The sequence below is a fragment of the Electrophorus electricus genome, chromosome 13, assembly GCF_013358815.1.
Source record: "Electrophorus electricus isolate fEleEle1 chromosome 13, fEleEle1.pri, whole genome shotgun sequence".
In the NCBI taxonomy this organism is placed as follows: Eukaryota; Metazoa; Chordata; class Actinopteri; order Gymnotiformes; family Gymnotidae; genus Electrophorus; species Electrophorus electricus.
Genome location: NC_049547.1, coordinates 18,028,298 through 18,042,579, shown reverse-complemented (window position 1 = coordinate 18,042,579; position 14,282 = coordinate 18,028,298). Strand labels below are relative to the sequence as shown.

At 43.3% G+C, this 14,282-nt stretch overlaps 2 protein-coding genes across 2 annotated transcripts in view; one reads left to right on the top strand and one right to left on the bottom strand.

Moving 5' to 3' along the window:
• The window catches only part of smyd3 (SET and MYND domain containing 3), a 110,611-nt gene extending 100,637 nt beyond the window's left edge, over positions 1 to 9,974 (bottom strand). Inside the window, exon 1 of the mRNA XM_026999906.2 lies at positions 9,731 to 9,974. Within this exon, the coding sequence (XP_026855707.2) occupies positions 9,731 to 9,891 (161 nt within the window). The 5' untranslated portion in view covers positions 9,892 to 9,974. The remainder of the gene's footprint in view (positions 1 to 9,730) is intronic.
• Positions 9,975 to 10,246: 272 nt separating this feature from the next.
• tfb2m (transcription factor B2, mitochondrial) lies at positions 10,247 to 14,232 on the top strand. Its single transcript, XM_026999896.2, has 9 exons — positions 10,247 to 10,382; positions 11,265 to 11,728; positions 11,838 to 11,929; positions 12,011 to 12,164; positions 12,288 to 12,436; positions 12,599 to 12,688; positions 12,905 to 12,967; positions 13,052 to 13,203; positions 13,394 to 14,232. The coding sequence occupies exons 2-9, from the start codon at positions 11,290 to 11,292 to the stop codon at positions 13,584 to 13,586; spliced, it is 1,332 nt and encodes a 443-aa protein (XP_026855697.2). The 5' UTR covers positions 10,247 to 10,382; positions 11,265 to 11,289; the 3' UTR covers positions 13,587 to 14,232.
• Positions 14,233 to 14,282: the final 50 nt, after the last annotated feature.

Here is a 14,282-nt window from a genome sequence, read left to right as displayed (position 1 = left end):
CATAAAAGCCTTATGCATCTGCAAGGACAACGTGCCACTGGGACTTTGATCAGTAGCCTTTCAGCCTGGATCAGTAGCTGAACTCTGGGGTACATGACGTTTTCACACTGCTTGTTTAGTGATTTTATCTTAAAGGACTCCTTAAATAAAGTCCTTTAATTTCAACCGGCGCTTTTTTAATGATGGTATACAGTCCCTTGACGACCATCCAAAAAGCTGGCGAATGACATAACTCTGCCCCGCTGTTAGTCTATACGCACAAAACATCTGGTCCTGTGAAACATAAACCCACACACATACACAGTCAACATCTGCTCTCCTCTCCAGAAAAATTCTCCTCTCTGAAACTCAAGGTTATTTGGACACGCATGTCCTACACAGACTGAGAACTTTATGGGATGCGGGTGAATGGTAATAGTGCCCTTTTGTTTTGTATAAACACCTGCAGTGAGTAACGGAAGGAGACACCGAGGTCTCCTTCTCTGAGTCACAGGTCGGTGTTGCTGCTTTTCACGCACATAAAACCTAACAAGCGTGTGGTCAGGAGTTCAGACAAATGCTTCGCTCAGGGCTATCCTGTAACCCACTTCAAATTAGCTAGGGTCCAGGGATTAAAGCTGCAGTAAACCAAACCAGACATGTCATAGTTCTAAAAAAAAAAAAAAAAAAAAAAGAAAGAGAGAGTGAGTGAAAAAATGCAAAAGAGCCAAAAATTAGACACACACGAACACATGTACACACACACACACACACACACACACACACAGACAGATCAGTTCCCTCAGTGAGAGACCAGCAAATCGGCCTCCAGCAGGAATTAATTACCTGTACTGAAGGCTTTGAAGGGGCTACACAAACCATTTCCCATAAGTCCCTCCCCTTCTTTAGAAACACAAAGTCCGTTCTCCTTCACAGGGCAGATTAGGTGTTAAGCATTACAGGTTGGCTCATTACACCCTCAAGTCAATTACATTGTAAAAATCAAATGTTGAAAATGTTGAGGGGAAACAATAGCAGAACGATGTGAAAGTTTGTTGTTTTTGTTGTTGACAGGTTTATTATTAGTGTCAGATGTAATATAAAAGTGCTACATTACAAGGCATAAAATCACCAGCATGGCATAACACGACATACCATCCCAACACAGTGAAAAAAAAACCAAAAAGCATGACGAAACAGAGAGGCAGGTGAGGCTTTCACTTCTAAAATGCCCTGCATACAATTTGGCAAAACTTTGTTCCAAATATAAGTCATTATAACTCATTAGTAATCTTATCACAAGCGGAGTGGCTAATGTTGAAAATGTTAAGCTGGATAAGCATCTGTTCTAAACCTGTTCACACACTTTCCTTAGTAATTCTCACATTCCAGATTATAGCCACGGGTAAATGCCAGATCCTGTGATACTGATGTGAACCAGAAACAGAGATCAGATGCAGCCATATCTCAGATCAGTTTTGGAAATGAGCTCATACATTGCTACCTCCAGATAGAGCCTCAGTGTGCTGACAGAGTCTGCAGATAGAGCATCCTCCTGCAGATAGAGCATCCTCCTGCAGATAGAGCATCCTCCTGCAGATAGAGCATGCAGAGTATCAGCAGGATCAAACGGGGAAGACCTCCTGCTGGAGCACTGGGGTGGCAGTAGAGCATGTTGCTCTCCTTCAGCTTGCCCTCGAGGAGAAGCAAACACCTGTGGCCTGTGGCATCCTCCAGCCCTGTGATCAGTTACATCTATGTGCCACTGCACTAGCCGCGAGCCATAAGGGTCAGGTCCAGGGCCTCGAGTAGCCCAGAGAGGCTTCAGAGACAGGTGCTGTGCTGTAATGGCCCTGACGGGGAAGACGGACAGCGTTAAACAAGCCCAGCAGAGACAAAGACAAAATCAAAAAGGGGAGAGGAAATGGATTTAGCAAGAACACAAATGCTGCTTGTTTTCTTACTGATCTTCTTATAATAGAGGGTACTAGTAAAGACTTGTACCAAGAGTAGAGGACATCTCATTATACCATTGTGGCGGAGAACATCACTCCCCGAGTGGGTGGATGTGACGGAGAGCTTCAGTCAGGAAGGGTAAATGGGTGCTCTGGCTGCCGTGCCAGAGAAGTGGCTCTTTGGTCCAATAGTCAGGGCACACGTTTACCACCTGTTGGACCTGGTTTCAAGACCCTGGTGCAGCATCTGCCTTCAGTTTTTGCCACAGCGATATTCTATCATGGACTCCTTCTGTCTGAAATAGCTAAAGACTCTCAGAGTGCATGAAAAGAATTGGATGATTCGTCTGCAATGTAGATTTGATTACTGAAATTCCACAGCTAAATATTTTATGAGGTCAGCAATGCAATCAACACCGAACTGCAATCCAGAAATGTGCCAGAAGAGCGACAATTATTTGCCTCACAGTTAGCACATGTCCGTTGAAGCCCCAGCATCAGGGCCAGCTCTGCATGCCATAGCATGCTGAGATGGAAGGAGATCAAAGGAAAAGCCCACAGTGACCAAAAAGGCTTAAAATGGACATTGCACATGCCAATCCAATCTGTGTATTAGCGTGATTACTGAGGGCCAGGACTAACAGTGTTGCCTTGCCCATCTGATGCATGCTCACACGCAGAACCAATGTGTCTGAAACAGGGTGGGAAGTGATCACCACTATGGACCTGTGGTGGAGTCCGTGGTTTACTAATCAATAGTGCACTATGTTCCAGAACCGCACACAGAGCAGAACTCAAACAGATGGTGAATCTGAAGTCCAGGCACACACTGAGAGTGAGCTTCAAAGCAACTGATGATGTGATCTGCAGTGCAGAAATAGCCTCTTTGGTCTACACAGTATCTCAGCTGTTTACATCGGCATTGTAAATCTAATCTGTTATGGCCATACTTTGGGATTTGACTAAAGAGTGAGAGCACATATCTATCTCAACAATAAAGACTGTTAGAAGAAATATCTTTGAAAGATGTGCGTCGCCTCCTTTGTGTCCTGCAGGACATCGCTGGAGCACTGCGCCACTATCATTTCAGATCAAAACGCACAAGCACGCACAAGCACACACACACACACACACACACACACACACACACACACACCAGAGCATGGCACACTATGTAGAATGAGAGAAGGCAGTAATGGTTTGTTTGTTTGTTAGTTTGTGGCTGCAGGACATGCTGGGTTGGGAGGGGCCTTTTAACCAACTCTTTCATATTTTAAAGCCATAGTCATTAGTGCTCATTAGAAATAAACAGTGCTCCATGAAACAGGAGCAGTCAGCAATTACCTTCAGCTTTGATGCTGCCCCAATTTCCTCTAAAATGCCCCTCTTGGTTGCTTATAAAAACATACACCGCACCCACACCCAGTTATAGAATTAAACTTTCCACCTAGCCTCGAGCTGCCATCGTCTCGACAACAAACTGAAAGTAGCGGGATAAAAAAAAAAATGCCATCTCTGAACAATGACTTTTAAATAATAAAACTGAAAGCACAGCTATACAAAACATCAAGAAAACTAATTTTCTCTGCAACAATGAACTTTACAAAACATGCTTTGCACTGTGCTCAAAAACTGGCACGAGTCTCCTCTATATCTTTAGGACTACGTTTCTTTCACACTTCTGTTTTCTCTGTGGGTGTGTAATGGGTTCAGACCATGTCAGTTGGTGACAAAGGCCTTCTCAACTCCGCTCTATGGTTGGAGGTTTCAGTGCAGACTTGGTCTCCTGTAGCTGCAGATTTACAGCAGAAAGATAACACACTGACTGCAGTTTCCTCTGGTTTCTCCCCAAGGTCAGAAGATATTACATTTCCCTACCAAGGGTGCAATCGTCCAGGCTCACAACTGATAAATGTGACACAGTCAGTGAATGCGAGAACAACAAATAGACCACAATGCTTTGCTCTATAAGATCGAAACATGGATAAACACATTGAATCTCTCAGCAGAGCTATGCATCATATAACCTTCATCCGTTTACGTTCATATTCTGGGGCATGCAGCTGCCAACTTTTACAGGGAGACGCTATCGACATTCATCTGAACACATGCATATTTAAAGAGTGGCTATGTGCTGTTTTGTGGGGCAGGTGCGATTCCTCTTCATTCAGGTCCTGGAGGGTGGCCCCTAACAGTGCTCCTACAGGGCCTTCACAGGTTCATTACAGGCAAAGGCTGAGTCTGCCCTGATAGGGGATCGGTAGTGGTCTGGGGAGAAGGAAAGCAGTTTCTCCATGTGCAGAATCAAGAGCTCCAATACCAAGTTTAAGGCACTGTGTCAACATAGTCATGTTTACATCAACGCAACAGCTTGTTTACGTCTAAAGAGCAGGGTCCACTGCAACCAGCCATGGAAATGCTTCTGTTTTAAGAGGATTAGGTAAAAACACACCCTGATTACACCCATCAACAAACCTAGCAAACCCCTTGGTCAGTGACAGTTCAGCCTGGGGTGGCATTCCTTCTCCGGTGTAGCATGGTGCCAACAACACCCGGGTTACAGAGCACACACTGTCACAGTGATAAATCTCTATAGGAAAATCAGTGGAAAATTGTTTATATTTTGAAGGAATTTTAAAACTTAACATTAATGATGAGAGATACAATAAGGTTAACATTTAATTGCTCTATAATTAACAGCCAAGGAGGTCCTTCTCAAATGCTTTATATTGGTTTGTATCTATTTGACATTTCTACCATATTCAGTAATGTATTTTTTTTTTTATATCCACCATTATGGATTTGGATCTCAAGCACTGACCAAGTAACAGATTTACATCAAGTAAAGTATTAAATCCACCAAGCTATGATAAAGCAGTCCATTAAGACCAGTCTGTGTGCGCATGCGTGTGAACGCACGTGTGTATGCATGTGTACACACATGGGAACTTCACAGCACTGCAGCTGATGTGTGTGGTCAGGTCTTTAGCACCAGGTGCACAGAGGATTTAAACTTCATAACCAAATAAAACCAAAACACAGGTCATACCAATGACATACTGAGACGTACCTACCCCGTTAATATCACCACTGAATAAAGTCCATTAAAAATGCTTTTAAAAAAATAAATTTAAAAAAATCAGTGGAGCATTGTAATGGAATAGCCATATTTTCCTGTTTGCAGAGGGACCATTACAGCAGTGAATGAGTTCTCCTGGACAGCTTATTAATGCTGCACATTTTGGGATGGCGTTTCCATGGCACTTCCTGACGTCCACAAGTACTCTGCAGGTGACGTCCTGCTGACTGCGCTGCATCTTCACATGGGCCAAGGTGGTGACAGGAGCCAGGCAAAAATGGTGTCTCTCTGTCTGTCTCTCTGTCTGTCTCTCTGTCTGTCTCTCTCTTCCTCCAAGGCTGTGCATGGAAAGCTGTGTGTAGGAGGGAGAATTCAACACAGCTGAAAGAATGATGAGCGTCTCCCGGAGCTGCTGGACTGAGGAAAACACATGGCGGTGCAGAGCTGAGCAGAGAGCCAGAAGCCGGAAACGGTCCGGAGAAGGTCCTGATGGGACACCCCAGAACAGCTCTGCACCACAACCTCACAAACTCTGTGTTTGGCCAGTCTGCAAAATTTCTCTCTGTACAAAATTATACATCTTAACGCATATATGTGGGGAAGAGTTGGTCCCTGTACTATACAGAAAACCCCACCACACCTCTTGGAGGTGCTTTTTTTTCTACACAAACCTGCAACCCTGCATACAAATCACTGCTTGGTGACTCTATACAGGAGTTTGTGGACCTGTCGCTTTTGATGAGCTAGTGTCAAATGAAGAACCTGAAATAAGAGGAAGGAAGTTATGCGTATTCCCTCTGGCCTCATTGACAGCACTTGCATTTCATGAGATAAAAGGACCTTCGGAAAATTCAGCCCCTATTACTCCTGGAGTCCAGCAAGATCACGGTACAGGAAACTGCAGAATTTACAGCCTTTACTGAAAATAAACACCAGCCTTAATTCTTCTGCAAATGACAAGACACCAAAGACTGATATTATTCATAGATGCTTTTTTTAATGTACATATTTCACCGGAAACATTTAAATGAATGGTTTCTTCATAAAGCAGATCTGGCTAGATCCCCAAAGGTCCTTTACCTCTGATCAGGGAGCAGGACGTTAAACATGTGTGGAAGCAGCAGACAAAGAGCGTGGCTGTCCTCCCCGCTGCCCATCCGCCTGGAGACGCGCGCAGCGGTTCAGAAGCCGTAGCCAAATAAACCGTCAGGCAGGTCTCATTACCACAGCGACCTGAGCCGCTCAGAAAAAAATCTAACCAAATCGAATCAGGAGGCTCCTGATCTGCTAGGGAGAGGAAAGGCTGCAACGTGCAAACATGAAAATGCTGAATAAAAGATCAACTACAACAACTAGAATACAGTATAGAATTAGAACTGAGGAAAGCAATATAAAGAATGTCAATGGGCAGGCAACAGTAATTAAGAAAATTCATCGTTAAAACAAAAATAAATCAATTTGTCAATTTGTGTGAAACACATTTTGCTGCTTTTCTGATGAATTTTGCTCACTAGTGGGCAAGACAATTTCATCTGAACGCAAACAGAACTGTGACACGCTAATTCCGAGCCAGAAACAGACCTGTAACACACTAATTCTGAGATACAGACAGACATGACATAATTCCCAGACCTGTGACACTCAAGTCTGAGACACAAACCGAGCTATGACGTGCTAAATGTGATCCCCAAACAGACCTGTGAGGCACTAATTCTGAGACACAAACAGACCTATAACATGCTTTATATGATCCCCAAACAGACCCGTGAGGCACCAATTCTGAGACACAAACAGACCTATAACATGCTTTATATGATCCCCAAACAGACCTGTGAGGCACTAATTCTGAGACACAAACAGACCTATAACATGCTTTATATGATCCCCAAACAGACCTGTGAGGCACTAATTCTGAGACACAAAAAGACCTGTGAGGCACTAATTCTGAGACACAAACAGACCTATAACATGCTTTATATGATCCCCAAACAGACCTGTGAGGCACTAATTCTGAGACACAAAAAGGGACTGCAAGGACTAACCAATCACGTTACTTTAACGGCATGCAAGCGCTGCGTCCTCTGGGGTGAGGGGATGATTCCATCCTGATAGACGTGAAAAGCGAGTTTTCGATTATCTTCAGAAAGAGAAATACTTAGAAGCCACTAAGTTTTTATGATGCTCAAAGGAACCCCTCATGTTACAAGGTGTCTGAGGTTTTTGGATTTAAACAGTACGATCCTAGCTTTACCTACATTACACAATTTACTCCATCAAATGACAACACACTGCATTGGTTACAAGAGTGTTCTATTCACACTGCCTAACTAACAGCCAAAACAGAGGGTCATCACACACAACTGCATCTCCTTAGCCACATACTGCAAAAAGAACATTAGACAAAATGCACAAGGCAATGTCCAAAACACGCACTGCGTCTATCCAAAGTCTGGAAGCATGCCTGAGGTGCTGCCATGGAGACAACAATGATACAGTTAACACTGCAGTTAAGCACACAACAGGTTTGTCTTTCATCTGTGTTTAATACACTTACGTGCTTCATAGCACGTGATCAAAGATGTAGCTGCAAGAAAACATTTTGAGGGAACTGGAGTTCTGCGTGGATGGCTCCTAAAGTTCTGATGCAGGCTTCTAAGTCATAATAGTACATCAAGAACACTGCTTAATAAAGTCTTAATTAAACACACATTTTACACTGCCTTGTTTTTTATTGAAGCTATGGTTTAAACAGTGAGGGTCACTAATAGAAAAGGTATGGAAACCTGAACCTGCAGGAAAATTGCCTCTTTAAAATAAAAAAGGGTGAGGTGTACACTCCACGGGCAAAAGTATTGGGCTACCGACACATTACACGTGAATAAGAGGTCCAAATACTTTTGTCCATATATTGTACAAATCATTAAGATTACACTTGAATTCAGTGATTAAAAGGTGCGTCCAAATACATTTGACCAATCAATTCAGGAGGTGTGATCTGAGCTGCCACAGAAAAAGGAACATTTGTGCTATTCCCAACAGAATTCTAATGCAGAACGTTCAACACAATACAATGTGCCCTAATCAAAACAGGACCTTAGAAGGAAACCTGTGGCGCAACAAGCCCAGAAGGCACTCGGAGATGCTCCATGTGGACTTGGGCTTTTCCAGTTCAGTCAGCCAAATCAAAAAGAGAAGAAATGCATCAATGCAGACAGGTTATGACAGGGGCTAACAGAGGTCATCTGGAGGGAGTAAGAATAGGGATTAGTCCATGATGATTAGGAGGGGTTATGACTCGGTGTGGCGGGACATGGGTAATATGAGTCAACCATAAAAAACAACAAACATTTAGCAGCAAGAATGGTATTTAGTGGGCAGTCACCAGAGAGGAAACAAGTCTTCCCCAGAAAAGCACTGCTACCCATCTCCAGTTTGCTAAAGACCACAGAGATGTTCCACATCGTTACTGGAACCGTGTGCTGAACGTGGAAAAGAAAGAAACAGTTGAGCTTTTGGCGAAATGCACACAGAGCTGTATTTGAAGAAACTGCATATTAAACACCACATACCAATAAACACCAAAACTTCATCACAACCACTTTGCCACAGGGTTATGCCCCATACCAATAATACAAAACAGCAGTAAATGAACAACAGAAGACGTTTGTACTTTACAATGGCCAAGAAACATTCACCTCAGTCTCACTGAAAGGCTGTGTGGTTATCTGTAGCAGGATGTTCGAGCAGGACTTTCCAATACATAAATATCCCAAAATACCACCTACCTGCTGTACAGGATTGGTAAGAAAACATTTGGTTAAAGTTACTGCCAACAGAAAAGGTGACACCAGCTACTAAATTCAACTAGCTTTAATGTCATCTTTATTATCAATGACCTTGATTGTTTAAACGATTTGTTCAAGAAAGATAAGGCATGCTAAGTTTTAGATTTACAGCACAGCAAGTGCTCCTATCCAGAACGACTTGTGTGCTCCCTGGGACTTGAACCCATGACCTTGGTGTTACCTTGATGTACACCTGCTGTACCAGATGCACTACAATAGGGTTAAGCAGAGCAGTGCGCTCTGTTAATGCTTCTCATTTGATGCAGTTTCACACGCTCTCATAGGTCTCAACGTTTGCCTGCCTGTTAGTAAAGTGTTAATGAGATTTTTAATGAGGTTGATACCAAATTCGAGTGGGAGTTCAGACTAACAAAGTGACATTCAATAGGCTGAATGACTGCATTCGAGGGAGAAAAAAAGGTTGGTTTGTTTTTGATAAAATAAAATACAGACTATAACAGAAATTTACTTTAGAACGAAAATCAAATGAACCTAACAATGTTCCATTCTCGGTAGCGTATACATCTTAAATCTTTGTTGAGATGTTGCATAAAAAGACCAGCAGTGCCCTCTATTGTCGACAACTCATACGCGCCATAAATACGGCATCGTCAAAAAAAAAAAAAAAGAACAAAACGTACGAATAAAGCGGATCCCCTGATTATTACCTACAACCGACAGGACAGGAACTTCATAAGATAATAAACGTTCTCTCTTTTTCTCTCTCTCTCTCTCTCTCTCTCTCTCTCTGCTAATGGACTGAACCATGTAAAACACGGTAACTCGGGACGACATATTTAACCGTTAACTGGTTCGTTAGCTGGTGTTTCGTTATTACTAACCTGTGTTTGCGTCATTTTCTAGAGACTTACCTGGACAGACAACTTTGGCAAGTGGATTTCAAGGAATTCTTGGCTATACAGAATGCATAGGGCTCGCACGAATGAATCAGCTCCCCGGTTTTAATTTCAAGAAGAGCCCGCAGCCCATTGCCTCTCCCGGCGCTGCTGAAGCGCTCTGTTTTCTTCGCCATGCTTTAAAATGTCTGTGCAGTAGCTGCGTCCATGTGCGCAGCAAAACAGCCACGGTTCCGCGAAAAGCCTGCTCCACTTACGACATTCCATACTCCCGTTTAAAGCGCATACAATTCCGACATTTGTGGTATTCTGTTACATCACTTAATAGTGTAAAAAAAAAACATTGCATTGCTTATTTGTAGTGCTTATCACATAGGAAAACTCTCTAATAATTAGACTGGATCACTGAAACTTAGTAAAGCTTATATAAGATATTTTATGAAACGCGAATATGCGCAATGCTAGCGCTTTGTTGATTCTAATGCAATCTAACGTCGCCTAACAATGACGTAAAATACGTGCGACCAAATTTCAGAATCGATGGGTCAACGACATGCTTGTTCAATGTCACCATCTTTTACGGGGAAAGCTGCGTGAGGAGGCGCATGGTATAATCTGTTAGTACAGTCACTTATCGCTCATTTCGATAGATTTAGAAACACCCGAGGTGAGTGAACTATTCCTCAGCGTTGTGTTGTGTGCGATGTTCGCTAGATTATTATAGCTCACATAGCTGGGTTAACATGGCCAGTTAAGTGGTCAATGGCACACTGCTGGCTTGCTTTAAAAACACTTTACTTTTTATCTGTGCTCAGATTATTCTCCAACATATATCGCTTTAAGAAACGCATCCTATACCTTACGTATAATTAATTCGAAAACACTGTTTTTCCCATGACGTAGAATAAATGATCTTGATAATCTTGGTAATTTACAAAAATGTCATTTAAAACCCAATTATTTTGGTGTACGTTAGTTATTGATGATGATGATGATTATTATTATTAGTAGTAGTAGTAGTAGTAGTAGTAGTAGTAGTAGTATTTTAACATGGTGCCTGTATATGCCTCTGATCGTTTACTGCAGTTAGTCGTTTGAAATAGCATGCATGCAGAGACGTCCACTGTATATTTTTCTCTCTCTGTGTGTGTGTGTGTGTGTGTGTGTGTGTGTGTGTGTAATAACCATGCTATATATATTAGACAGGTATTTCAGGCATCTTTAATACATAGTGAGCCTTCAAGATGCTATGAACCATAATGTGCCACCATAAAACATGAACACCACCAGCTGTTTTAAATTAGTCCATACAAATGTGTTTGAACAAAGTTACAGTGTAACGGGTGAAAGAGTGAAGGGGAATAATATTTAGATGACTCATTTTTTCACATTTTGTGCATTGCCTCATTATACAAAATTAAAACTGAATGAACGAGCGAAACATTTTATGCTCTGTAGCCCTATTACGTCTAAGCAAGCAATTTACAGTTTAAACATATTCATAATGGTTTGACTGAAAACATTCTTTCTACATTCTCTGTAAATTCAGGAGACTTCCCGTTTACTGGATTATTATGGCACTGCGCGGGAGATGCAGGTTTATTGTCCTGGCCGTCCAGAATTTGTCTCAGCCCGGACAGCGTGCCCCGGCCTTCTCACCCCTTGTCTCCATGTCCAGAACCTTTTGCTCTTCAGCACGGACTTTCTCCCTAGATTCCTACCCGTCTGGCCCGAGGCGAAACGCGTCAGCAGGAGCCAAAGCTGAGCGCGTCTCTCCTTCCTCAGGGAGAGCTCAGAGGAACCTTTCGGCAGTAGCCCTGTCCCTGCAGAAACAACCCCTGAGTTGCAACGACCTGCTGGATTTGGGTGAAATGGAAGAAAACAGGCGCAAAGCTCTCACCTGCAGATACCAGCGGCGCTTCATTGTGGACCCCAAGCTCGCCAGAACAGTGACTGACCATCTGATCCAAGACATCGAGGATGAGAAAGCCGTCATTTTTGAGTGCAACCCAGGTAGGTTTTGGAAGTCTGCCATTCGGTATTACGGTGAGATGTTGCCTGTGTCGGTGGTATCATCAGCACTTTCTATGCTAAATTCCATGAGCTGCTGTTCTCTGTCCAGGGCCTGGCGTGTTGACCTGCTCACTGATAAACTGTGGAGCACAGAGAGTGGTCGCACTGGAAAGCGACAATTCCTTCCTGCCAGATCTGCAGGTAAGCGTGGGGTGTCCATGATTGGTGGCATTGTCCTGTCCGGATTGGGTGGAATAACATTTGATCCTGGCACTTTTCAAGGCGCTGGAGAGAAAGCTGGATGGGCAGCTGAAGGTGATGCACTGTGACTTCTTTAAACTGGACCCCGTAGGCCAGGGCAGCATGATACCTCCAGCCATGTACTCAGAGAAGCTTTTTACAGACCTCGGTATCCCCGAAGTGCCGTGGTCAGCAGGTCAGTGCCAGCTATCAGAGAAAACAAACGAGTGTTTTAATGTGTTTTAAATGAGCTTGAGGGTCGAATTAAGAATTATATAGTGAGAAATAAACATGCTCCCCTCTGGTGCTGTGTGAGCAGATGTGCCAGTGAAGGTCGTGGGAATCTTCTCCCAGAGGAACGAGAGGGGTATGCTCTGGAAGCTCATCTATGCTCTGTTCGAGCGCCTCTCCGTCTTCCGCTACGGACGGGTAGAACTGATCATGTTTATCAGCGAGAAGGAGTACAGAGTGAGTATATGTGGGGGTCCTAAGAAGGCCACTATAGTGTTAGCAGGCATCATTCTAACTTCCAGCTTTGGTGCATGTTGGTTTTGCCTTTTTGTCATTGGAATGGTAACCTGAGCTTGAACATGAATCATTTGTGTGTTTGTGTGTCTGTGTGTGTGACAGAAACTGGTGGCCAGGCCAGGAGATACTAAGGGCTATCAGGCTCTCAGTGCCCTCTGGCAGATGGCCTGTGATATTGAACTACTCCACCAGGTGAGTCAGCATTATCTTCAGCTAGGCCAAGTAGTTGACAATTGAGGAAAAAAAAATCTATCTCCCACATTTTTCTTTATTTCTCTTTTCTGTTATTTTAATGGTAAAACCATTTAAAACACTTCAAAACATATTCAATCTTCTGACAGTCTTCTCAGTACAATGGCTTGACTAAGCTTCTGACCTCCAACACTTTTGTTTTGTCTAAATTACCAGGAGCCGTGGTCTTCCTTCGTCACAACATCAAAACATGGTGGATTGGCCATTCCAAAGAGCATTGTACGTTGCCTTTGTATACACATGGAATTCATTTTTTTGATAAGTTCAGTGAGTAAATGTTTTATCTGGCCTTGTGTTTGTTAGCTACTGCCTAACGAGCACCTGTGCCTTGTGCGGCTGACCCCACGTGAGGACCTCTTCACCTCAGTTCTCACGCCCTTCAATAGCAACACGCTTGTTATGATGGTCAAGCAGTGCCTGGCCAAGAGGAAGAGCAGACTAGTGGAAAAACTCAAGTAGGTGATGACCACTTGCTCCAAGAACAGCGCAAGTGGTGAATGGAAGACATCCATCAAACTTGCTCTTGTTCCCCTTTCTTAAAGAAAAAGCTTTCCTACAGAGCCGAACTCTTAGAAATGGTGCTGATGGTGTTTGTGACATACTGTGTGTGTGTGTGTGTGTGTGTGTGTGTGTGTGTGTGTGCAGCTCCTGGAATCCCGGTGGCGGGCAGGACATGCTGGCACAGGCGGGCCTCCTTGAGCACGTGCTGACCGGGCAGGTGTACCCACAGGAGTACAAGCGCCTGTTTGAGCTCATAGACAAATCGGAGGAGTTCTCCCAGAGCTGGCTGTACAAGGAGATCCTGGAGAACACCCAAAGGACAGGTTGCTGTATCTAAGAGCGCTAACACCTCTGCAGCACAGTGATGCAGTAGAAAAGGAGAGACAACTCGGAAGGTTGCTGGATGCTTGTGGCTGGCACCTGCACACAAGCTAAAGGGCTCAGAGGAGACGAGTCTGCATGTTGTTTCACCAAAGAACACTGACACCGTAGCTGGCACTGTGTGTGCACTTAGGCATGTAAAACTGACCCTGATGCTCAATGTCATGATTTGATTAAGCATTTAAGACATTTGTTAAAAAATTGACTAGCGAAGCATAATCTAATATGTCAAGTGAAATATCAGCCTAGTTTTGTTATGACTATTTGTGACTAGCTAATGATATCTATCTTAACAGCTGTAGGCTAAGACACCTCTGTGTGTAGGTATCATCCACTTAGACCAATGTGACAGTTGTTTTTCATCATGGCCGTTAAAGGAATATTCAACCATTGTCAACATGTTCTTCATCTGGTGCCTCGGTAGTGTGTGGTTGATTGATTATCACTGGCAATCCTTTTAAAAATATTTTCCTACTCTTAAAAAAGAAAGCTTATAACCGAAGCATAAGGGTTGTTGAGCTCCTTCACACCAGGAGTGAAACTTTCTTAAATGTCAGTTGTTTTTTCTGTTCTTTGGTAAATAAAGAGGCGAGTTGCAATTATTATTCAGAGTAATTGTCCATCTGCTAAATATTTAAAGAATAGTTTGAAA